General features: G+C 47.1%; 1 protein-coding gene across 1 annotated transcript in view; it reads right to left on the reverse strand.

Annotated features, from left to right (window-relative positions):
• LOC139262021 (uncharacterized) overlaps positions 1-20,806 on the reverse strand; it is a 37,741-nt gene extending 16,935 nt beyond the window's left edge. Inside the window, exons 1-3 of the mRNA XM_070877185.1 lie at positions 20,670-20,806; positions 8,635-8,976; positions 995-1,264 (exon numbers count right to left, since the gene is read on the reverse strand). Coding sequence (XP_070733286.1) covers positions 995-1,264; positions 8,635-8,976; positions 20,670-20,730 — 673 coding nt within the window. The 5' untranslated portion in view covers positions 20,731-20,806. The remainder of the gene's footprint in view (positions 1-994; positions 1,265-8,634; positions 8,977-20,669) is intronic.
• Positions 20,807-25,338: the final 4,532 nt, after the last annotated feature.

Here is a 25,338-nt window from a genome sequence, read left to right on the forward strand (position 1 = left end):
GGGGGAAAAGGAGAAGGGGAAGGAGAATGGGGGGAAGGAGAAGGGGGGAAGGAGAAGGGGGAAAGGAGAAGGGGGAAAAGGAGATGGGGGGGAAGGAGAAGGGGGGGAGGAGAAGGGGGGAGGAGAAGGGGGGGAAAGGAGAAGGGGGGGAAAGTAGAAGGGGGCAGGGTAAAGAGATGGGGGGGAGGAGAAGAGGGGGGGAGGCTGAACGGGCCGGGCCCGGCCGGGCCCAAGACTTCGGGCAGGGCCCGTCCCCAGCACCAGATTTACAGGTAGATGGCGTTGGGTCGGGTCGAGAGCGCAGGTCGGGTCGGGGGAAGCGCGGGTCGGGGTCGGGGGGGGGCGGGGAGGGAGGTCGGGTTGGTTCGGGAAGGGGGGGAGGGAGGGAGGGAGCGCGGGTCGGGTCGGCGGAAGCGCGGGTCGGGGTCGGGGGGGGGGGTTGGAGGAGGGAGGTCGGGTTGGTTCGGGAAGGGGGGGAGGGAGGGAGGGAGCGCGGGTCGGGTTCAGTCCCGGGGGTCGGGTCCGGTCCCGTCCGGGGGCGGGCAGGGGGTTGGGGCGGGATGCGGGAGTCGAGTCGGGTCGGGAGGAAGCAGGAGCTGGCCGTGGGAGGCAGCCTTATGCATGCAGCCCCAGTGAGGCCAGTCGGCCAGGGCTATGGGCTGCGTGCTTCGGGCCCCTCCCACACAGTTTTGGGCACCTGGAGCTACTGCACATGTGCGCCCATGTAGCGCGCATGTGCAGAGGTCCCGGCACTGTTTTCAGCGCAGGGACCTGGCTCCGCCCCCAACAGCTCGTGCTGCGCCGCGCCCGCCTCCAGAGGACCAGCAGGGAGCCGGAGAATCTGTAAGTTTTTTTTAGGCGCACTTTGTGGCGCGAAAAACGGGTGTCCAGGTCGGGGCTGCGCCGTTCTAGGCGCGGCCCGAAACTTGGGCCCACATGTAACAGTTTTATATTAGTAATTCTTTAATATCTACTGTGACGTAACTGTACTTACTCTGGATTACAGAAAAAACATCTTTTTCTGTGAGAATAATGGATCCATTTTCCTGCACTTCACACGCATACAATCCCTGATCCTCTACTGCAACATTTCTGACTATCAGATAGACTGTGTTATTTAGTCGGATATGATCAGTGTTCCTCCTGTTCTGCTGAGATGAGTCTCTCTGTTTCCATTGAAGACTGACTGTATCTGAGAGTTTGGAGATGGTACAGCTGAGTGTAACGTCACTGCCCACCACAGCACTCTGTGGACTTGACTCAACTGTGAAAAACAGATTAATAAGATTTAGTGTAAGTCGTGGCATGTACAATCCAATGATTAGATTCTAACTGACCTAGGATGTGCCCATCATCAGCACTTGGGCATTTATTATAGACCCCCAAACAGCAGGAGGGAGATCGAGGAGCAGATATGTAGGCAAATTTCTGTGAAGTCCAAAAACGATTGGGCAGTAATAGGGGATTTTAACTATCCTAATATTGATTGGGACAATTATAGTATGAAGTGTATAGAGGGTGCAGAATTCTTAAAATGCATTCAAGAGAACTTTTTTAATCAGTATGTAACAAGCCCAACACGAGAGGGAGTGGTTTTGGATTTAGTTTTGGGGAATGAAGCTGGTCAGGTGGAAGGGGTATTCGTGGGAGAGCACTTGGGTTCCAGTGACCATAATTCAGTCAGAATAAAGTTAGTTATGAATAAGGACAAGGAAAGACTTGGAAAAAAAGTCCCAAATTGGGGAAAAGCTAATTTTACTAAGTTGAGGAGTGATTTGGCGATAGTGGACTGGAAACAGTTACTAGTAAGTAAATCAGTGTTGGAACAGTGCGAGGTACAGACAACTCTCGATTATCCGGGTCCCTCGGGGATTGAGCTATGCTGGGTAAACGATTTCTCCGTTGGAGCGAGTTGACATGATAAAGTTAAAACTTCAATGAATAAATACTGTGCAATCAGCTGCAAACAGTAACAAGGCAGTTAAGTATGGACATTACCAGCATGCATGCAGGTGACCTCGAGGAGGAGATTGTCTAGTTCCGGGGTTCTGGAGCGCGCTGCCTTCCTGGGCCTAAAGGATTCCGAATGCACTAGCCCGATGCTTTCCCGGGTTGAAAGAACTCAGACGTCAGCGGCCCGATGCTTTCCCAGGCCGAAAGGTCTCCGACGTCAGCGGTGGCCGTGACAGACAGCGGCTGCATTAGCGTGCACACACACGGAATTTTAAATGCTGTTACAACGGTTTCCCATTGCATCTGTGTGCAGATAATCGAGAGTTGCCTGTATTCAAGGAGGAGATCTGGAGGGCTCAGGCCAAACATGTGCCCTTAAAGAAAAAGGGTGCGAATAACAATTCTAGAGGCCCCTGGATGTCTAGGTAGTTACAGGGGAGGATAAGGAACAAAAGGGAAGCTTATGTCATATACCGATGGCTAAATACTGTATAATTTTTGGAGGAATATAGAAATTTCAGGAGTAAAATTAAAAAGGATATTAGGAATGCTAAGAGAGAGCATGAAAAATTCTTGGCAAATAAAATTAAGGAAAACCCAAAGATGTTCTATAAATATATTAAGAGCAAAAGGATAACTGAAGAAAAGGTAGGGCCTATTAGAGACCATGAAGGTAATCTTTGTGCAGAGGTGATAGATGTTGGTGTGGTTCTTAATGACAAATGTATGGTTTTTCACAAAGGAAAGGGGCAATGCAGATACTGTTATTGAGGAGGAGTATGAAATTCGGGATGAAATAAACATAGTGAGAGAGGAATTATTAAGGGGTTTAGCAGCTTTGAAAGTAGATAAGTCCCTAGGCCCGGATGAAATGCATCCCAGGCCGTTGAGCGAAGTAAAAGAGGAAATAACAGCGGCCTTGTTATTTTCCAGTCATTTTTCAGTCCTCTTTGGATTTGGGCATGGTACCTTAGGACTGGAGGAGTGCCAATGTTTCTACTTGTAGCTTGCTGCAGTAAAGAGTCAGATCAGATTACACACAGTGCATTTTAACAGTAGGATAACACATAACACATGAGAAGGCTCCAGTCCTAATCTGTTCTCAATGTGCCAAGCACACTTCAGTAAGACCACCCAACACATGCACCGGGAGCCTGTGCACAAAATCCACATTTTGAAGTCATTGCAACTATCAACTTGGCGGGGCAAACCGCGTCTATAAACACAGGACGAGCATCTTCTCAACTACATGCTTAGCAACTGATGCTTCCGTGTGTACTCTGGCACCCAGAAGAGCAGATATAGGACATTGAACAATGGACTCCCAATGGGTTCTGTCCTGGCACCCATGTAATTCAACTTATACACCAGTGATCTGCCTGAAGTAGAGCCCCGCAAGTTCATATACACTAAGGACTTGCCTTGGCCATGCAAAACACAAATCTGTCCATCACCGAGGAGACCCGGAACAGTGATTTACAGAGGATATGGGCCTACTTCTGCCGATGGCGGCTCTGGCCAAACCCACAAAAGACCATTACCTCGACATTCCACCCCAACACACATCAAGCAAACCAAGCTTTGAAAGTCTCTTTTTGCAGCGCAGAGGTAAACCATGCCAATAACCCTCCTATTTAGGAGTCATGTTTGATTTCACCCTGTCATATCGACAACAACTTCAGTACCTTGGGAAGAAACTAAAGAGTAGGGTCAAGTTAATCCTGAAACTTGTCGGATCCACATGTAGTATACGTGGGCACCTTTAGTAATGACTCCATGAGGCAGGGTATGATACTTAAACTGTGTAGACCTGTAGTCCTTTATTTGCAGCTCCTGAGTGAGGACAACAAGCTGTGAGTTCCTTTTTATACTGCATTACCTGCAGCGTGCAGGTAACCCTTAGGTCTCCAACAGCAGCACCCTCTGGTGTACAGGTAAGGTGTGTACAGTGTAAGGGTACATTCAGTGTTGCATAAGTGTTACAGACATCACACAGTAAACAGGCAAGCATACACAACAACACTCCCCCCCGTAAGCATTTTTCATATCCTTATTGTCATGCCCAGGGGAGGTGATCAGTGGTGGGCTATGGGAGGTTGTGGTGAGGGTTGTGTGGTTGCCAGGTGTGACCCCTGTGCTTGAGGCTGGCCTCGTACGTTTCCCCTCCCTCACACACAGACCATGTGGGTGTTACTGTTGTGGGATCGCTCAGAGGGTATCCACGGCAGCAGTGGGTGGTGTGTATATACTGTGATGTGGGTAGTTGTGGACAGGGCCATAAGACTGGGTGGTCTCCTTGTCCACTGTTGTTGTGAGGTGGTGGGCAGAGCCACAAGGCTGGGTGGGCTCCTTGTCCACCAAATGGGATGAGTGTCAGGTCATCCCAGAGTTTGCCAAGGAATCTGGAGGATATTGGCCTCATGCTCCTGGTGTTGGCCCTGGTGGCCAGGGGTTGTAGGGATGATTTGGTGCAGGTTGCCATTAGTGGTGGCTGGGCTGTCCATTGACCACTGTCCCTGTAGTGGGTCTGCTCCCACTGGCTGTGTGTGTCCTGCAAGGGGCATCACATTTGTTCCAAAGGTCCAGGCTACATGGTCAGGTATCCTGCTGGACCTGGGGGTCTCCCACAGGGGGATTCCATTGGCATCAGCATGGTCCCTGTAGGACCAAATGTCCTTTGGCAGTGTCCGACCGGTATACATGACACCTTGGCTCTGATCACACATAGTCGAGCCTGCATTATACATTCGATCATTTGCATCACTTTTGGGTGTCCTGGTTTCAACAGACATGGTTACATTAGGCATTTCACATTTTTTATCATTATTGTTAAGCATAATAAACTTGTTCTTAACCTTACTGACAACCTGCATTCATCTCATTAGTCACATTAGTTAAACCAGCATCACAATTCATGATTACATCACATACATTTTCATACTTGCACCCTTTAGCTTTAAGGTCCGTGTACTCAAATAGTTGAAACTTCCCCTTTAAATTTTTTTGGTTACCGGTCTCCTTTAAGGGAGCCTTCAAATCCGATTGGCCGCTCGATGTCACATGATGCTCCTCCATGTTCACTCGTGGCATGGCAGAGGCCATTTTGATTACAGGTTCTGCTGCTTGTGGTGCTGCAGCCATTTTCTGGTCTTGCTGCAGGCAGGCTGTGGTGCTCTTTTCTTCCACAGGTTTGATCCTGGATGTTGGGAATCCATTTCTTTCGTCGATGTTCACCTCTTGGAGTGCTGCCCCGACCCGGAAAGTGAAGTTTGGATCCTCAATCTCGGAGATTTTGCCGGGGTCCTGTGGCAGTCGAGTTGGACAGTGGAACCTCTGGATGCTGCAATGGATCCATGTTCGAGGTCGATTGCCGGAGTCTGGAGGCCTGGGAGCAGCTTCGCTTGGACAGGCTGCCGTTGTGGTCGATTGGCGGGATTCATCCAAAGTTCTTCAAAGGTTGCTTGGTTCTTCGCAGACTGGATCGCCCCTGTGTCGCTCTCCACAGAAACTGGGACCCCGTCGACGTCTACTTTCATCGCCCACAGAGAGCTTTCGGTGGAGCAGTTATGAGTTCCATACTCTTCTTCCAGGGTTTGAGCAACCTCACCTTCCTCTGTGTCGGAGCCCCGGTAATCAGCCAACTCATCAGAGACGTGGTGAGCAAAGGTTTTTCTGCACATCCTTTGAAGGTGCCTTTTTTCTTTGTAGTGGCACTGGTTTCCTCCACAGCGCCAGCACGGGGCTAGCCAGTTTGTCCCATGTGGCAGACTCAGGGTTGTGGGACTCGGGCAGTGTTTCTGTCTTCAGAAGTATCAATGCGGTGCACTGCTCTCGTTGGTTTAGAGTCCCTTAGTGCTTTATTTAGGTGGTCGCCAAAGTCACAGGGTGCAGCCATTCTCCTTAAGTGTTCCAATCTTTCTACAAAAGCATCCCAATCTTCCCCATCGGTAAATTGCTGAAAGATGCTGAGATTCGACATGCTGAGCGTGTGGTTCGTGACCTCGTATTCCCGTCGCCAGCTGTAGCGTATGTAGGCACCTTTCGTAATGACTCCACGAGGCAGGGTATGATACTTAAACTGTGTAGACCTGTAGTCCTTTATTTACAGCTCCTGAGTGAGGACAACAAGCTGTGTGTTCCTTTTTAGACTGGGTTACCTGCAGTGTGCAGCTAACCCTTAGGTCTCCAGCAGCAGCACCCTCAGGCAAGGTGTGTACAGTGTAAGGGTACAGTCAGTGTTGCATAAGTGTTACAGACATCATACATTAAACAGGCATGCATACACAACAGGGAGAAGATACTCAAACCCTCTGTATGGCAGCACTCACCCTAATGTGTAGGCCTGCTGCACTAGGCCATAGAGAGGAAGGTGGGAAAAATCAGGAGGGGAGGCGGAAGGCCACATGGGGGAGGTCGGAAGGCCGGAGGGGGGAATCAGATCCGAAGGGGGAGGTCGGAACACCGGAGGGAGAATCGGAAGTTGAAGGAGTGTTGGAGGGCCAGAGGAACAATGTCAGATAGTTGGAGGGGGAGTTGGAAATTAGAGAGGGGTCAGAAAGCCAGAGGAGGTAGATCGGAAGGCCAGAGGATGTATCAGAGATCGGAGGGGATGGTGTGGGTTGGGTCAGTAGGCCGGAGGGGTGATCGGAAGCCAAGGTGGGTACGGAGTCCGGCGGGAGGTTGGAAGGCAGAAAGGGCATCAGAGATCGAATCCCTTGTGGGAGGAGGACAGGGGGAGATCGGAAGGACCGAGGGGGTTGTCCAATCGTGTGTGGCTGGTGAGGCAGAAACGCTGGACCCAATAGATGAGTGGAAAGGCACTTACCTCCTAGATCCAGCATTCCTCGGCACCCTTTAGATGGCAGGTTCCCCGAGGCCTGGGAAACCCACCCGCCCAGAGTTACATTTAAAATGATGGATGACGATGAGGCATCCAACCTCATTGTAATATTTAAAATGCCAACACGGCTCCTGTGAGCAGATTGTCTGCCTGCTCCCAGCCCACCCTTGTCCCGCCTCCGATAAAACCGGAAGTGGTCGGAATGGAGGCCAGTTGGGGCCAGGATCCAGATTTTTATCTCTGTAACCTCCCACCCGACCCCAAGTCACAACATTTTGGGGTCAAAACTCTCTCCAATGTATGGCCAGGATTTTGTGGAGAAAGGCGGTTTGGGGACGGGGGTCTCCGAGGTGGTCGGGGAAAGCCGGGATCCCGGGTTTCCTGCAGGCCCTGCAGACTTTAACGGCAGGGCCTGATTTTCAGGCAAGGCCTCGGTTTCCCGCACACAACCTGCCCGATTCAGAGGCTCGCTGACTGTCGGCAGGTAGCCCTTCGGCTGAACAGAGGGGGGAGAGCGGGGTACGCGTGAGGGCATTTAAAATCATCGGGGAGAGAGGGTCAGGCAGACGATCGTGGGGGGGATGTGGTCAGGCAGAGATCGGGGTCGGATGATCGAGGTGGGTGTAGAGAAGTTCAGGGCCGGTCACAGGAGGATCGTGGCCGGCCTCAGCATCATCGCTGGTGGGTGGGGGGGCGGGGAGTGCCCTGGAGGGGGTGATTGGAGGCCTCGAGAAGGGGTCCACAATCGCGGGTGGTGAGCTAGGTAGAGACCTTAGTTCCAGGAGGCATGTATAAAGACACTTAGCTCCTGGATCCAGCAGTCTCTGCCTTGCTGTAACTGTGGGGTTTCATGAATCGTGTGAAACTGTCCACATGCAGCTAAAAATAAAATGGAAGTTAAAAATGAAGCTTCGTGTCTCATTTTAATATTTAAATTGATGACTCTCCACCCCCCACCCTGGGAACAGGTTTGTCGCTGTCTCTGTCCCACCTACGCCCCGCCTCCGACCCTCCTCCGTCCATCCTCCGTCCCTCCTCCGTCCCTCATCTGTCCCACCTCCGTCCCTCCTCCGTCCCACCCATTCCACCCCATCACTCCTCTGTCCCTCCTCCGTCCAGCCCCCATCCCCATCCCACCCTGTCCCTCCTCCATCCCTTCTCCGTCCCTCCTCCGTCCCTTCCTGTCCCACCCTGTCCCACCTCGTCCCACCCCATCCCACCTCCATCCCTCATCCCTCCTCCGTCCCACCTCCATCCCTCCTCCGTCCCTCATCCATCCTACCTCCGTCCCACCCCGTCCCTCCTCCATTGCACCCGCGTCCCTCCTCCATCCCAGCTCCGTCCCACCTCCATCCCACCTCCATCCCACCTTGTCCTGCTTCCATACATCTCCATGTCGCCCCGTCCCGCCCCCGTCCTACCCCCATACTGCCCCCGTGCCCCTCTCATTAGACCCCTGTTTCCCCCTGCCCCATCTCCTTCCCGCCCGCGTCCCACCTCCGTTCCGCCCTGTCCCACCTCTTTCCCGCCCTAGTCCCACCTCTGTCCTGCCCCCATCCCGCCTCTGTCCCGCCCCCTTCCCACCCGTTCCACCCCGTCCTGCCTCTGTCCCGCCCCATCCCACCTCCGTTAAAATCGGAAGTGGACGGGTTGGAGGCGGGATCAGGTCGGAATCCCACTTTTTACATTCTAACTACCCCCCACTCTCAAAACCAACCCATGTTGTTAGGTTAAAATTCCCCCCAATGTATCTCTTATCCTCTGCATGTTTCTTCCCACTTTCCTGAAGGCGTTAACTCTTTGGCGGAGTACAAATTCCACGGACACTTTGTCCCACTCACCTTTGATCCCAAATAGTTCGTACTGCTTCAAGATTTTATTACTCGGCTGTGTTTGAGTCAAGATGAACGATCCCGCAAATTTAAACGTGAAACCTCTAATTCTCAGATTAATGGTAAAACGATCCTGTTCTATTATCCAGTACAAGTCTCTGGATGTAGGTTGCTCGCTCCATTGTGGGCCCCACCAGCCCAAACTCTCTTTGTGAAAAGTAACCAGCCCCTGGATTTCTTGGCCTGAGTGTGGTTTCCATTCCCAGACAACAGGGCCATTCCCAGGATTGTCTGGTCCTTTTAATAGAATGTCATCTTCCTCATCCAAAAAATAAATATGATTTGTGTTTCCTGTTAGAAAGAGGAACAATTTAAGTATTTTATGATCAAATCGCAATTCCTTAATCTCATGTTTGTAATGATTAATATTTCAGTTCATTTATTTACAGTTATATTTTATATACAACGGATTCAGCAATGACACATGCACACCCCGGTGCAGAGCTGACTGTCTGGGACAATCTGGCCTAATCCATTGATACTTTAGGACATTAGAGGGGGAATCTCTACACTCTGACCTCGTGGGCCTGCTGTGTCCAAATTCACAATATGTATTTCCAGCATTTACTGGGAATGTAGAAGGGGAATCATTACTCCCATATTGTTAAGAAATTTGAAATACCGTCACAATAATCAGTATTCTTCTAACACTGAATACAGTACTGGTGCAATCATATCACTTCATGCTCAAAAATCAGGTGAGCGCTCTCCAAAAGTGATCTCCCCTCCTCTTGTGCAATGCACAGTACGTTGTTGGTTCCCCTGGGCCACCAGTGACCAGGCTACCCACAGGAGCACCTATAACAAAGGGAGGCAGGATTTTCCACTTGGCCATAATCTGCCTGTAGGTCAGCGAGGCAGACTCCGTGCCCGCCTGTCTTCCCAAACCGTGAACTCCAGGGAATTTCCTGAGGTTGGGATCATTTCCATAATTATTGCGGCTCCCAGCAGGATTGGTGCTTTGATCGAGGAACCCACCTGGGAAAGGGAGGAATGTAGCTGTGGGTCTTGAGCTTGTGCAGCAGGGATCAGGGCTGACACTATCCAGGACAAAGTGATCTGCTTGATTAGCAACACATCAGCTACCTTAAACATTCCTGCCTTCCACCACTTGAGCACCGTGGCTGCAGTGTGTCCCATCTACAGGATGCACAGCACAACTCACCAAGGCATTTTCGCAGCACCTCCAAAACCTGCGACCTCCACCACCTAGAAGGACAAGTGCAGGCAGTGCATGGGAACACCATCACCTTCAAGTTCCTGTTCAAGTCAAACGTCATCCTCACCATTCCTTCATTGTCGCTAGGTCAAATTCCTGGAATTCCCTACCTGAAGGAATTATGGGAGTACCTTCACCACATGGACTGCAGTGGTTCAAGAAGAAGACCCACCAACATCTTCTCAAGCGCAGCTGGTGATGGGCAAAAAATGCCAGCTTTACCAGCAATACTGATAGCTGAAAACTAATTTATTAAAGAAAGTCTTTGTTGCACATTTAAAAAAACCTTTACAAGGTGCCACATAAAAGGTTACTGCACAAGATAAAAGTTGACGGGGTTGGGGGTAATATATTAGCATGGATAGAGGATTGGCTAACAAACAGAGAACAGAGAGTCAGGATAAATGTTTCATTCTTGGGTTCGCAATCAGTAATTAGTGGGGTGCTACAGGGATCAGCGCTGGGACCCCAACTATTTACAATCTATATTAACGTCTTGGAAGAAGGGACTGAGTGTAACGTAGCCAAGTTTGCTGATGATACAAAGATGGGAGGAAAAGCAAAGTGTGATGAGGACACAAAATATCTGCAAAAGGACATAGACAGGCTAAGTGAGTGGGCAAACATTTGGCAGATGGAGTATAATATTGGAAAGTGTGAGATCATGCACTTTGGCAGAAAAAAATCAAAGAGCAAGTTATTATTTAAATGGAATAAGATTGCAAAGTGCTGCAGTACAGCGGGACCTGGGGGTACTTGTGTATGAAACATAAAAGGATAGTATGCAGGTAGCGCAAGTGATCAGGAAGGCCAATGGAATCTTGGCCTCTATTGCAAAGGGGATTGAGTATAAAAGCAGGGAAGTCTTGCTACAGTTATATAGGGTATTGGTAAGGCCACACCTGGAATACTGCGTGCAGTTTTGGTTTCCATATTGATGAAAGGATATACTTGCTTTGGAGGCAGTTCAGTGAAGGTTCACTAGATTGATTCCAGAGATGAGGAGGTTGACTTATGAGGAAAGTTTGAGTAGTTTGGGCCTCTACTCTTTGGAATTCAGAGTGAGAGGTGAACTTATCGAAACTTATAAGATTATGGGCTTGACAAGGTGGATGCAGAGAGAATGTTTGCACTGATGGGGGAGACTAGAACTAGAGGGCATAATCTTAGAATAAGGGGTCGCCCATTTAAAAGTGAGATGAGGAGAAATTAATTTTCTCAGAAGGTTGTGGATCTGTAGAATTTGCTGCCTTGAAAGCTGTGGAAGCTGGGACATTGAATAAATTTAAGACAGAAATAGACAGTTTCTTAACCGATAAGGGAATAAGGGGTAATGGGGAGGGGGCAGGAAAGTGGACCTGAGTCCATGATCGAATCAGCCAAGGTCGTATTAAATGGCGGAGCAGACTCGAGGGGTCGTATGACCGACTTCTGCTTCTATTTCTTATGTTCTTATGTAAGGCTGTTTAGCCCCCCTCAATGAAAGGATATTGCAGGACACCAGCTTCACAAGAGCATTTAGGAACAGATAATAAATGCTGGCCTTACCAGTGACATCCACATCCCGTGAATGAATAAATTAAAAAATAACAATTTGATGAACAATAATATAAACTCCAGGTCAGGATTAGCGTTAAAAGAATGGTCCGAAAATTGCAGACTCGCGCACGCACCCGTTGAGGCCTCACAAAATACGTTCTCAGAGCGCGATGTACATGAGCTGAGAACTGGCTTTTGTGATCTGTCAAAATTTAATTAGCCATAAGCAAGCATCCCCACAGGAAGGATATCCGCAGGGCAGAGATTGGGCTATTTGCCCAACTCTTGCCGAGCGAATGTCCTTCAAACTCTTACGCCTGGTAAAAGCAGGCGCATAGCTTACTTTTACCACCGTAAAAGTTTTAAATGATTGAAAAATTACATATAATCATACTATTAAAAACCCTGTCCCTTAAGGTAAGTTTATTTTTAACCTTATTAAAACACATTAAAGCAAAATCTCCCAAAATATTTGTTTTTCTAAGACATTTAATTACATTCAAAGTTCAATGAATTTTAAATATGTGAGGTGTTTTTTTTTATTTATTGTATTGTGTTTTTTGTTTTAGGGATATTCTCATTGATAGTGATGGGAGCTTGTAAAATCAGAGCTCCCATTATTATCAATGAGAATACTAGATAGTGATTGGTGGTCCCAGCCCACGTTAGCCCAGGAAACATTTATGTATCTTAAGGACAGGTCCCCGTACGCTGTGCAGCGAATGAAGGTCTCCGACCGGAATCCTACGTTCCTCCGGGACCACCAGGTATTTTTGTAGATTCCTTTCGGGTTCGGGGCGGTCGTCCGAAGGAAGCCTCCAACTGCAATTTTCCCCCCATTAAGTTACCAAAAGGTGTGTTCATCACAAACACTGAGCCAAATCAGGGTCAACTTAATTCGATCACATCTGTGCACCAACATATTTTGCTTGTTGTTTGTGTGAACTATTTGGGAATCTTCCCTCAGGTAGGTGCACTCTGTATAAAGCTAGTCAATTCTTTATATTCAGATTGTATATGATTCAAATCAGCAGCCTGGAGTTGGAAGCAGTCTATCCTGAGGCTGGGACTTATAGTCCAGAAATCCCACCGTGCAGCCCCTGTTTTATGGGCACAAAATGGCCTCCTAAGCTACCAAAATGGTGGGCAGCGATGGCCTCAGGTCGGAATGATTGGCCTCCAACGACTACAACCATCTTCCTTTGTCCCAGGTTTGACTCGAAACACTGGAGCATATTCCCCCTGATCCCCATTGACCAGTTTTACTCTGCTCCTTGGTCCACACACCATTAGATGCTGACTTAGTCAAGCATACAACTACAAATTATATCTCTCTAATGTGTGTCTGCACACACATACGTGTGTGTGTGTGTGTGTGAGTGTGTGGGAATGGGTGGATTGAAGTTGGAGGAACATTCCTTCCACAAGATCTCTGTCTTTGTGCTTATTCTCTCAGCAGCATTTCCTGTTCCTCTACATCTCAGGCAGAATCATAGCAAGTAAATGATTAGTTCCAGGATTAGGCTCCCTCTGATGGATACAACGATAATTGCTCACTATAATCTTCAATGCCATCCCTCCTTTCTATAGAAACATTGAAGATAACATCACAGAAGAATTTGTCCCATTGTGTCTGTGCCAACACTTTGCTAGAACAATCCAGAAACTAAACCCACTACCCCACTCGTTCTCATAGCCCTAAATCTTATGCTGGTTCATTTATTTATCCAATTTTCCCTTAAATATGCAATTGTCTCAAACATACCTGTAGCATTTAGTTAGTGCCTTCCGCAACCTCAGGACATCCCAGAACACTTTACAAGAAAGTAAATACCCCTTGATATCTATAACTAACAAAATAAATACTCTTAGCCTTCTTTGTTCCAGTGGAAATAAGTCCTGTTTCGCTCCTCATTCCTAAAGTTTTCCATTGCTGGCATCATCCTGGTGAACCTATTTTGTGTGCTATCTACAGCTTTTATGTCCTTTCTATAATGGGTGCTTCGAGCCACATACATTACTCGAACAACTCGCCAACTTAGTGAAGGGATTAGGCTCTTTGCTGAAGAGTTAGAATGTTGTGGGATTTCATTGCTGATTGTGGGATTTTCCTGTGTGAAAAATGGCTACCATGTTCACCTACATAAAAGTCACTGCACTGTAAAGTAATACATTGTACATGAGAGATGTGATAAGATGGTTCTGTCACGAAGGAAGACACAAATAACCTTCCGGAAATACTAGGGGACCGAGGGTCTAGTGAGAAGGAGGAACTGAAGGAAATCCTTATTAGGCGGGAAATTGTGTTAGGGAAATTGATGGGATTGAAGGCCGAAAATCCCCGGGGCCTGATAGTTTGCATCCCAGAGTTTTAAGGAAGTAGCCCTAGAAATAGTGGATGCATTGGTGATCATTTTCCAACAGTCTATCGACTGTGGATCGGTTCCTATGGAATGGAGGGTAGTTACTGTAACACCACATTTTAAGAAAGAAGGGAGAGAGAAAACGGGTACTAATCGATCGGTTAGCCTGAAATCAGAAGTGGGGAAAATGATGGAATCAATTATTAAAGATGAAATTCCAGCACATTTGAAAAACAGTGATGGTATCGGTCCAAGTCAGCATGGATTTATGAAAGGGAAATCCTGCCTGACAAAACTTCTAGAATTTTTTGAGGATGTAACTAGTAGAGTGGACAAGGGAGAACGAGTGGATGTGGTTTATTTGGACTTTCAAAAGGCTTTTGAAAAGGTCCCACACAAGAGATTGGTGTGCAAACTTAAAGCACATGGTATTGGGGTTAATGTACTGACGTGGATAGAGAATTGGTTGGCAGACAGGAAGCAGATAAACGGGTCCTTTTCAGAATGGGAGTGCTGCAGGGCTCAGTGCTGGGACTCCAGCTATTTACAATATAAATTAATGATTTGGATGAGGGAATTGAATGTAATATCTCCAAATTTGCAGATGACGCTAAGCTGGGTGGTGGTGTGAGCTGTGAGGAGGACACTAAAAGGCTGCAGCGTGACTTGGACAGGTTAGGTGAGTGGGCAAACATGTGGCAGATGCAGTATAATGTGGATAAATGTGAGGTCATCCACTTTGGTGGCAAAAACACAAAGGCAGAATATTATCTGAATGGTGGCAGATTAGAGAAAGGGGAGTTGCAATGAGACCTGAGTGTCATGATACATCAGTCATTGAAAGTTGGCATGCAGGTATAGCAGGCAGTGAAGAAGGCAAATGGTATGTTAGAAACATAGAAAAATAGAAAATAGGTGCAGGAGTAGGCCATTTGGCCCTTTGAGCCTGCACCGCCATTCAATGAGTTCATGGCTGAACATGCAACTTCAGTACCCCATTCCTGCTTTCTCGCCATGCCCCTTGATCCCCCTAGTAGTAAGGACTATATCTAACTCCTTTTGAATATATTTAGTGAATTGGCCTCAACAACTTTCTGTGGTAGAGAATTCCACAGGTTCACCACTCTCTGGGTGAAGAAGTTTCTCCTCATCTCGGTCCTAAATGGCTTACCCCTTATCCTTAGACTGTGACCCCTGGTTCTGGACTTCCCCAACATTGGGAACATTCTTCCTGCATCTAACCTGTCTAAACCCGTCAAAATTTTAAATGTTTCTATGAGATCCCCTCTCATTCTTCTGAACTCCAGTGAATACAAGCCCAGTTGATCCAGTCTTTCTTGATATGTCAGTCCCGCCATCGCGGGAATCAGTCTGGTGAACCTTCGCTGCACTCTCTCAATAGCAAGAATGTCCTTCCTCAAGTTAGGAGACCAAAACTGTACACAATGCTCCAGGTGTGGCCTCACCAAGGCCCTGTACAACTGTAGTAACATCTCCCTGCCCCTGTACTCAAATCCCCTCGCTATGAAGATCAAATGCCATTTGCTTTCTTAACTGCCTGCTGTACCTGCATGCCAACCTTCAATGACTGATGTACCATGACAACCAGGTCTCATTGCACCTCCACTTTTCCTATTCTGTCACCATTCAAATAATAGTCTGTCTCTCTGTTTTTACCACCAAAGTGGATAACCTCACATTTATCCACATTATACTTCATCTGCCATGCATTTGCCCACTCACCTAACCTATCCAAGTCACTCTGCAGCCTCATAGCATCCGCCTCGCAGCTGACACTGCCAGCCAACTTAGTGTCATCCGCAAATTTGGTACTACTACATTTAATCCCCCCGTCTAAATCATTAATGTACAATGTAAACAGCTGGGGGCCCAGCACAGAACCTTGTGGTACCCCACTCGTCACTGGCTGCGATTCTGAAAAGTACCCATTTACTCCTACTCTTTGCTTCCTGTCTGCCAACCAGTTCTCAATCCATGTCAGCACACTACCCCCAATCCCATGTGCTTTAACTTTGCACATTAATCTCTTGTGTGGGACCTTGTTGAAAGCCTTCTGCAAGTCCAAATACACCACATCAACTGGTTCTCCCTTGTCCACTCTACTGGAAACATCCTCAAAAAATTCCAGAAGATTTGTCAAGCATGATTTCCCTTTCACAAATCCATGCTGACTTGGACCTATCATGTCACCTCTTTCCAAATGCGCTGCTATGACATCCTTAATAATTGATTCCATCATTTTACCCACTACCGATGTCAGGCTGACCGGTCTATAATTCCCTGTTTTCTCTCCCTCCTTTTTTAAAAAGTGGGGTTACATTGGCTACCCTCCACTCCATAGGAACTGATCCCGAGTCTATGGAATGTTGGAAAATGACTGTCAATGCATCCACTATTTCCAAGGCCACCTCCTTAAGTACCCTGGGATGTAGTCCATCAGGCCCTGGGGATTTATCGGCCTTCAATCCCATCAATTTCCCCAACACAATTTCCCAACTAATAAGGATTTCCCTCAGTTCCTCTTTCTTACTAGACCCTCTGACCCCTTTTATATCCGGAAGGTTGTTTGTGTCCTCCTTAGTGAAAACCGAACCAACGTACTTGTTCAATTGGTCTGCCATTTCTTTGCTCCCCGTTATGAATTCCCCTGATTCTGACTGGAGGAGACCTACGTTTGTCTTTACTAACCTTTTTCTTTTTACATATCTATAGAAGCTTTTGCAGTCCGTCTTAATGTTCCCTGCAAGCTTCCTCTCGTACTCTATTATCCCTGCCCTAATCAAACCTTTTGTCCTCCTCTGCTGAGTTCTAAATTTCTCCCAGTCTCCGGGTTCGCTGCTATTTCTGGCCAATTTGTATGCCACTTCCTTGGCTTTAATACTATCCCTGATTTCCCTAGATAGCCACGGTTGAGCCACCTTCCCTTTTTTATTTTTACGCCAGACAGGGATGTACAATTGTTGTCGTTCATTCTTGCAGTCTCTCAATGTCTGCCATTGCCCATCCACAGTCAACCCCTTAAGTATCATTCGCCAATCTATCCTCGACAATTCACGCCTCATACCTTCAAAGTTACCCTTCTTTAAGTTCTGGACCATGGTCTCTGAATTAACTGTTTCATTCTCCATCCTAATGTCGAATTCCACCATATTATGGTCACTCTTCCCCAAGGGGCCTCGCACAATGAGATTGCTAATTAATCCTCTCTCATTACACAACACCCAGTTTAAGATGGCCTCCCCCGTAGTTGGTTCCTCGACATATTGGTCTAGAAAACCATCCCTTATGCAGTCCAGAAAATCCTCCTCCACCGTATTGCTTCCAGTTTGGTTAGCCCAATCTATATGCATATTAAAGTCACCCATGATAACTGCTGCACCTTTATTGCATGCACCCCTGATTTCCTGTTTGATGCCCTCCCCAACATCACTACTACTGTTTGGAGGTCTGTACACAATTCCCACTAACGTTTTTTGCCCTTTGGTGTTCTGCAGCTCTACCCATATAGATTTCACATCATCCAAGCTAATGTCCTTCCTAACTATTGCATTAATCTCCTCTTTAACCAGCAATGCTACCCCACCTCCTTTTCCTTTTATTCTATCCTTCCTGAATGTTGAATAACCTTGGATGTTGAATTCCCAGCCCTGATCATCCTGGAGACACATCTCTGTAATCCCAATCACATCATATTTGCTAACATCTATTTGCACAGTTAATTCATCCACCTTATTACGGATACTCCTTGCATTAAGACACAAAGCCTTCAGGCTTGTTTTTTTAACACCCTTTGTCCGTTTAGAATTATGATGTAGTGTGGGCCTTTTTGTTTCATGCCTTTGTTTACTCGGCCTTCCACTATTGCTTTTTACCTTTCTTCCATCTGTTTCTGACTCCATATTACTTTGCCCTGTCTCGCTGCATAGATTCCCATCACCCTGCCATATTAGTTTAAACACTCCCGATCTGCATTAGTAAATGTTACCCCTATCAGTTCCAGTCCTGCCCACGTGCAGACCGTCCCTTTTGTACAGGTCCCACTTCCCCCAGAACTGGTTCCAATGTCCCAGGAATTTGAATCCCTCCCTCTTGCACTATTGCTCAAGCCACATATTTATTCTAACTATCCTGCTCCCTCTACTCTGATTAGCACGTGGCACCGGTAGCAATCCAGAGATTACTACCTTTGAGGTCCTACTTTTTAATTTAACTCCGAGCTCCCTAAATTCAGCTTGTAGGACCTCTTCCCACTTCTTACCTATATCGTTGGTACCTACATGTACCGACAACTGGCTGTTCAGCCTCCCTCTCCAGAATACTCTGCAGCCGCTCCGAGACATCCTTGACCCTTGCACCAGGGAGGCAACATACCATCCTGGAGTCTCGATTGCGGCCGCAGAAATTCCTATCTATTCCCCTTACAATAGTGTTCCCTATCACTATAGCTCTCCCATTCTTTTTCCCGCCCTTCTGTGCAGCAGAGCCACCCATGGTGCCATGAACCTGGCTGCTGGTGCCTTCCTCTGGTAAGTCACCTCCCCCCAACAGTATCCAAAACGGTATATCTGTTTTGGAGGGAGATGACCGCAGGGGACCCCCGCACTACCTATCTGCTCTTGCCTTGTCTCTTGGTCACGCATTCACTTTCTGTCCTAACCCTTACCTGCGGTGTGACCAACTCACTAAATCTGCTATCCACAACAGTCTCAGCATCGCGCCTTCATAGCTTGGGGGATTTGAGTAGAGGAGCAGGGAGGTCTTACTGCAGTTGTACAGGGCCTTAGTGAGGCCTCACCTGGAATATTGTGTTCAGTTTTAGTCTCCTAATCTGAGGAAGGATATCCTTGCTATTGAGGGAGTGCAGCGAAGATTCACCAGAGTGATTCCCGAGATGGCAGGACTGATATATGAGGAGAGACTAGATCGACTGGGCCTGTATTCGCTGGAGTTTAGAAGGATGAGGGGGGATCTCATAGAAACATACAATTCTGACGGGACTGGACAGGTTAGATGCAGGAAGAATGTTCCCGATATTGGGGAAGTCCAGAACCAGTGGACATAGTCTAAGGATAATGGATAAGCCATTTAGGACTGAGATGAGGAGAAACTTCTTCAATCAGCGAGTTGTTAACCTGTGGAATTCCCTACTGCAGAGAGTTGTTGATGTCAGTTCATTGGATATATTGAAGAGGGAGTTAGATATGGCCCTTACGGCTGAAGGGATCAAGGGATATGGAGTGAAAGCAGGCAAGGGGTACTGAGGTGAATGATCAGCCATGATCTTATTGAATGGTGATGCAGGCTCAAAGGGCCGAATGGCCTACTCCTGCACCTAATTTCTATGTTTCTATGTTTCTATGCTACGTAAACATTACCCGATCTTTCTTACAGAATTTTCCATTTAAAAACAAATGAAATGCATCTTGAAGTCCCAAGACAGCTTTAATATTTAATATTCCAGATTAGCCAAGTTTGCAGCTGATACCCAACTCAAAGCAGTAGTGGAATTGGAGGAGGCTGCTCAGAAATGATAGATTGAGTTGGACAAAATATATATATGGACAGAATAGTGACAGATGAAACTCAATGCTGACAATTGTCAAGTGTTGCCGATAATTAGAGAGATGGGTGGCACACGTACGCCATGAAATACCTAAGGAAGAGGTTTCGAGAATCTTAGTGGACTCGATCCTCAACTTTTTAAACAAGCGGCAATCAACAAGGCCAACAGTTGCTTGTACGACAATAGGCAAAACGGTAAAGTATAAGTTAGATGAAGTCTTGGTCAAACTGATCAGTGCTCCAGTCAACAAGAAACAAGGCAGATGTTCAGCCACTGAGAGCAGTGCAGCAAAGAGTCACGAGGCTGGTTTCTTGTGTCAGAGGTTTGAGTTATTAGAACAAGTGGAGAAAATCAGGCTTTACAGCTCTGATAGGAAATATCTGGCGAGTGATCTATCAGATAGTTATAAGGACAGCAATCAGAGGGACGAATTGTGTCTGATTTTCAACTTCCCGAATCTGCCAGCACAGAAATCGGTTGCAACACCCCGATTCCCAACACAGCTGGGATCAGTGAAAAGAGGAAGTGAGACAGAGACCACAACCTTCCACACATACTCCATAAACTGAGGCTTCAACTCATACAATTGGCATTATGATTTAACAAGCACATAATAAATAGGAGCAGGAGTAGGCCATTTGGCCCTTCGAGCCTGCTCCGCCATTCAGTAAGATCATGGCTGATCTTTTACCTCAACTCCACTTTTCCGACCTTTCCCCATTTCCCTTGATTCCCTTAGTATCCAAAATTCTAGAGAATTCCAAATATTCACAACCCTTTGAATGAATAAATTTCTCCTCATCTCAATCCTGAATGGCCAACCCCTTATTCTGAGACTGTGATCCCTGGTTCTAGACTCCCAAACCAGGAGAAAATTTTTTTCCAGATACCTCATTCTATAAATTCTAGTGAATATAGACCCATTCTACTCAATCTCTGCTAAGGAACAATACCCTCATCTCAGGAATCAGTCTAATTGTGCAATCCCTTTGAAGCAATTAGATCCTTCCTTTGGTAAGGAGACCAAAATTGTCCACAATACTCCAAGTGTGGCTCACCAAGGCCCGATGCAGTTGCAATAAGATTTCTTTACTCTTCTATTCCAATCACTTTGTAATAAAGACTAACATACCATTTGCTTCCCTAATTGCTAGCTGTACTTGCATGTTATCTTTCAGCATTGTTCACGACCCTACACTATTCAGAACAGCTTTTAGTTTTGGCTCATTGTGAATTCAATCGTTTACACATGGTGAATCTGATAAAAAAAGCGACTTACCGTGTGCCAAAGCAAACTGAAGTAGGAAAACAAGAAAACTTAACATCAAACCAATGGACATGTTTCTTCGATGAATACCGCAAGCTAAGTCTCTTGGTTCCTCTGTCTGTGACTAATATATATGTGGATATATGTACACAGACAGACACAAATTACCGCAAAAACCACAAGAAGAGGTGATGGTAAACATTTCCTCAATTTGTTTCTGAGAGCAAACATAACATTTCCTTACAGTTAAATCAATGACTGTTTATTGTGAAATCTATCAGAAGTGAATGATCGCCAGAGCAAAACAACCCAGAGCAGTCCGGCTCCTTGCTAGCATCCACCTCAATTTTACAACTGCAAATAAAATAATTTGAGGCGGGAGGGAAAGCGAATAAATAACAGAAAGTGCATTTGTAAAGGATATTTGAAAAAAGTTAATTCTCTCTCTCTGGCCACCTGGGCTTGGTGTCGGAGAGCAGTTGGCATCTGTTTAACTATATACTCGCCTAAGGTGTTTGACGGGAACAGTTATATAGTAGTGATGTTACTGGACTCGTAATCCAGCGTTCAAATCCCAACACAACTGGACAATTTCAATTCAATTAATTAAATAAATCTGGAATAAAAAGCGAGACAGAAATGAGCTAATCAACTAGTATCGTAAAAATGCACTGGTTCCCTAATGTCCTCGGGAAGGAAATCTGCTATCCTTACACGGTCTGGCCTATATGTGATTCCAGACCCACAGAAATGTGGTCGACTCTGAACAGGCCTCTGAAATGGCCTAGCAAGCCACTCAGCTGTACCAAACCGGCAGCTCATCATCACCTTCTCCAGGGCAATTAGGGAAGTGCAATAAATGCTGGGCTTTCCAGCGACGCACACATCCCATGGATGAATAAAAAAAATCAGCACCTTCTGGAGAGGAATGCCAAACGGGCATCTGTTATACGCAAACAGTCCCTTGTGCGTGGTGATAGTGGTCAGCAGTTTAGATTCGTCGGCCAGTTCCTGGGTCATATAGGCTGAAGTGAGGTCCAACTTGGTGAACAGCTTGCTGCCTGCCAGCGTGGCGAAAAGGTCCTCCGCTCTTGGGAGCGGGTTTTGGTCTTGTAGGGACACCCGATTGATGGTGGCCTTGTAGTCGCCACAGATCCTGACAGAGCCATCTGCTTTTAGAACGGGAACGATGGGGCTCGCCCAGTCGCTGAATTCAACAGGTGAGATGATGCTCTCTCTCAACAGCCAGTCCAATTCGCTCTCGATTTATTTCCGCATCACATACGGCACCGCTCTGGTTTTGTGGTGCACTGGCCTGGCGTCCGGGGTGATGTGTATCACTACTTTAGTGCCTTTGAAAGTCCTGACGCCAGGTTGGAATAGTGACTCGAATTGTTGTAGGACTTGTGAGCACAAACTTCGCTCCACCGAGGACATTGCGTGAACATCCCCCCATTTCCAGTTCATCTCGGCTAACCAGCTCCTCCCCAACAGAGTGGGGCCATTTCTCAGGACAATCCAGAGTGGCAGCCGATTCACTAGCCCATTGTGTGTGACAGCCATCATTGCACTGCCTAGCACCGGAATGATTTCCTTGGTGTAAGTGTGTAATTGTGTCTCAATACATTCTAATTTGGGTCTACTGGCTTTGAGTGGCCATAGCTTCTTGAATTGCTGAGTGCCCATGAGTGACTGGCTGGCCCCAGTGTTCAGCTCCATGCCTACTGGGATGCTGTTCAACAAAACCCTCATCATCATTGGTGGCGTTTTGGTGTATGAACTGTGAATATTCGTCACATGGACCCGCTGAACCTCGGCATCTATCGATTTGCTCCAACAGTCATCCTGCTTCACAGAACCCTCTTCTGGTCCCTCTGTCTCATATATCAGTCTGGTTGCAGGTTTTCTACACATTCGAGCTAAATAGCCACTGAGATTGCAGTTTCTGCAGACAAACTGTTGGAATCTGCAAGATCTGGCTGAGTGTTTTCCCCCACACCTCCAGCATGAGTTAAAGTTTCCATTGTTGGGGACAAAGGGACTATGGCAAGTAATTCCGCACTGTCTGCCTCTTTGACTGCTCTTAAGTACCCTATTAGTGAGTTTCAATAGCCCCATCCCGGGCCGCATTGTTCACTGTGATGGCATGAACGTCCGTTCAGCCTGCCATTGTCTCTGTTGAGATCCTGCTCTGGGATCTATTGCTGCCTGGTAAATGCCGGACTGCCCATGCCTGCCTTTGGGGCTCTGAGTAGCATTGATGATGTTGACTCCCTGACCCATTGCCGCATTAGAGGCAGAATTGCACGCATAAATCATTTTCGTTTCTTGCCCCACCCCCACCATGAAAGTTTGAGCTAACAACGCCGCCGGTTCCAAGGTCAAGTCCTTGGTTTCAATTAACTTGCGAAAAATTCCCGCATGACCGATACCCTCGATGAAGATGTCCCTTAGCATCTCCCCCCTGCAGGCGTCTGTGAACTTACAGAGGCTGGCCAAACGCCGGAGGTCCGCTACAAAGTCCGGTATGCTCTGTCCTTCACGACGTCGGTGGGTGTTGAATCTGTGCCGAGCCATGTGTATGCTGCTCGCCGGTTTGAGGTGCTCCCCGATTAATTTGCTGAGCTCTTCAAAGGTTTTGTCCGACGGCTTCTCGGGTGCCAGTAAGTCCTTCATGAACGCATAAGTCTTTGGCCGCAGCTGGTCAGGAGATGAGCCCGTCGCTTGTCGGCCGCTACATCCCCAGCCAGTCTTTAGTTGCGAAGCAAAATTGTCCCAGTCTTCCCCAACACAGTACCGTTCCTCTGTGCCACCGGTGGCCATTCTCGTGGGTCGTGAATTCCCGTTTCTCGTCGCCAATTTAAAGTCCTTACTCGACAGCATGAAATCACACGAGACACATTCCAGGGACAAGGCCACTCTGTGACCTTAGCTCTTTATTACAGGACTCCAGAAGTGCTGACCCTGTGTGGGACCTCCCTTTATATAGCTGTGTGATCCGGTAAGGAGTGTCTCCCACAAGTTCACCCCTTGTGGTCAAGGTGTGCATCTAAGTTGAGTGTATACAGTAATACAATGGTGTTACATTGTAGTTACAAACATGACAGAAAATGTCCAAATATTTTACTGCAAAGTCACCTTCATTACATTTAAATTTAAGAATAATTATGAGGAGTTATATTATAAATGATATTTGTTTGCCTAAACACTGTGCACAGCCTTTACAAATAATAAAAAAGACAATATATATATAGCAATCATAGCATGTTTTTACATATTTGGCTCACACTTGAACTAGATCATCCATCATTTACAAGGGTATAAACTTCCGACTGGCAAAGTTGGTGTGCAAATACTTTGGTGCAGGATATTTTTACACTGACGCTAACTTGTTTGTACACATAGGAATGTAATGTAAGTGCATTAAGCATACGTCAGTGAACTTCACCAATTGGTGTCTCTGCTCTAGAGGGCAATCTATTAGCACCTCTACCGGTCACCCCAGGTGTAGATATTGAGTAAACTGACTGTAAGCATAAAATATGGAGTCTAGGGATATGGGGATAGTGCAGAAGGTGGAGTTGAGGTAGAAGATCAGCCATGATCTTGTTGAATGACGGAGCAGGCTCGAAGGCCCAACTCCTGCTCCTATTCCTTATGTTCTTATGGGGGGGAATCTCTCGTGGCCCTGCACCACTGCCAGGGGCCTCGAAGGATACTGGAAGCAGCTTATCAGAGAATCACGGGTGCATTTGCCTGGCATTTTCCCACTGTCAATGCCAATGGAGGAAAAGGTCGCAGTTGGTACACTCGCGATATTCTGCCAGACCAAGCCGGCAGTACAAGATCACAGACTCATACAGCACCAAAGGAGGCCATTCAGCCCATTGCATCTGTGCCGGCTCTTTGAAAGAACAATCCAATTAGTCCTGCTCCCCCTGCTCTTTCCACATATCACTGCAAACTTTCACCTGAACTTTGTGAGAAACTGATTATTTTTAAATCGTCTCTTCGGTGAAGTGCACACACATACTGGTCACTGGCGAGACTGTCTTCTTGATATTTCCTCTCTTGCTCAGTTGTGGGGGAGGCAGATGACAACAGGCACCCTTGCCGAGAAAGGAAGTGCACAGTAAGCCTTGGTACAGGTGCCACCAATTATTGTGTATATAGGCACTCTGTTAATGACTACACGAGGCAGGGGTATGGCACTCGAACTGTTAAGACTGTAGTCCTTTATTGCAATTCCGTGAGTGAGGACACCAAGAGTTGAGTTCCCTTTTATACTGGGTTACCTGCAGTGTGCAGGTGACCGTTAGGTCTCCAGTAGTAGCACCCTCTAGTGTACAGGTAAGCTGTATACAGGGTGAAGGTCCACTCAGTGTTACAGTACATCATAACATGCATACATAACAGCACTCCCCCATAAGCATGTTTTAGGTCCTTATTGCCATGACCTGGGGAGGTGATCAGTAGTGGGCTATGGGAGGTTGTGGTGAGGGTTGCATGGGTGTGATCCCTGTGCTTTAAGCTGGCGTCATACATTTCCCCCCCCACCCGCTTCACACACAGACCATGTGGGTGTCACTGCTGTAGGATCCCTCAGTGGGGGAACCAGTGCAGTGGGTAGGGTACATACACTGTAGAGTGGGTAAGTGGTGGTGTGTGGTGGTGGGCAGGG

Source organism: Pristiophorus japonicus, chromosome 4, assembly GCF_044704955.1.
Source record: "Pristiophorus japonicus isolate sPriJap1 chromosome 4, sPriJap1.hap1, whole genome shotgun sequence".
Taxonomy (NCBI): domain Eukaryota; kingdom Metazoa; phylum Chordata; class Chondrichthyes; family Pristiophoridae; genus Pristiophorus; species Pristiophorus japonicus.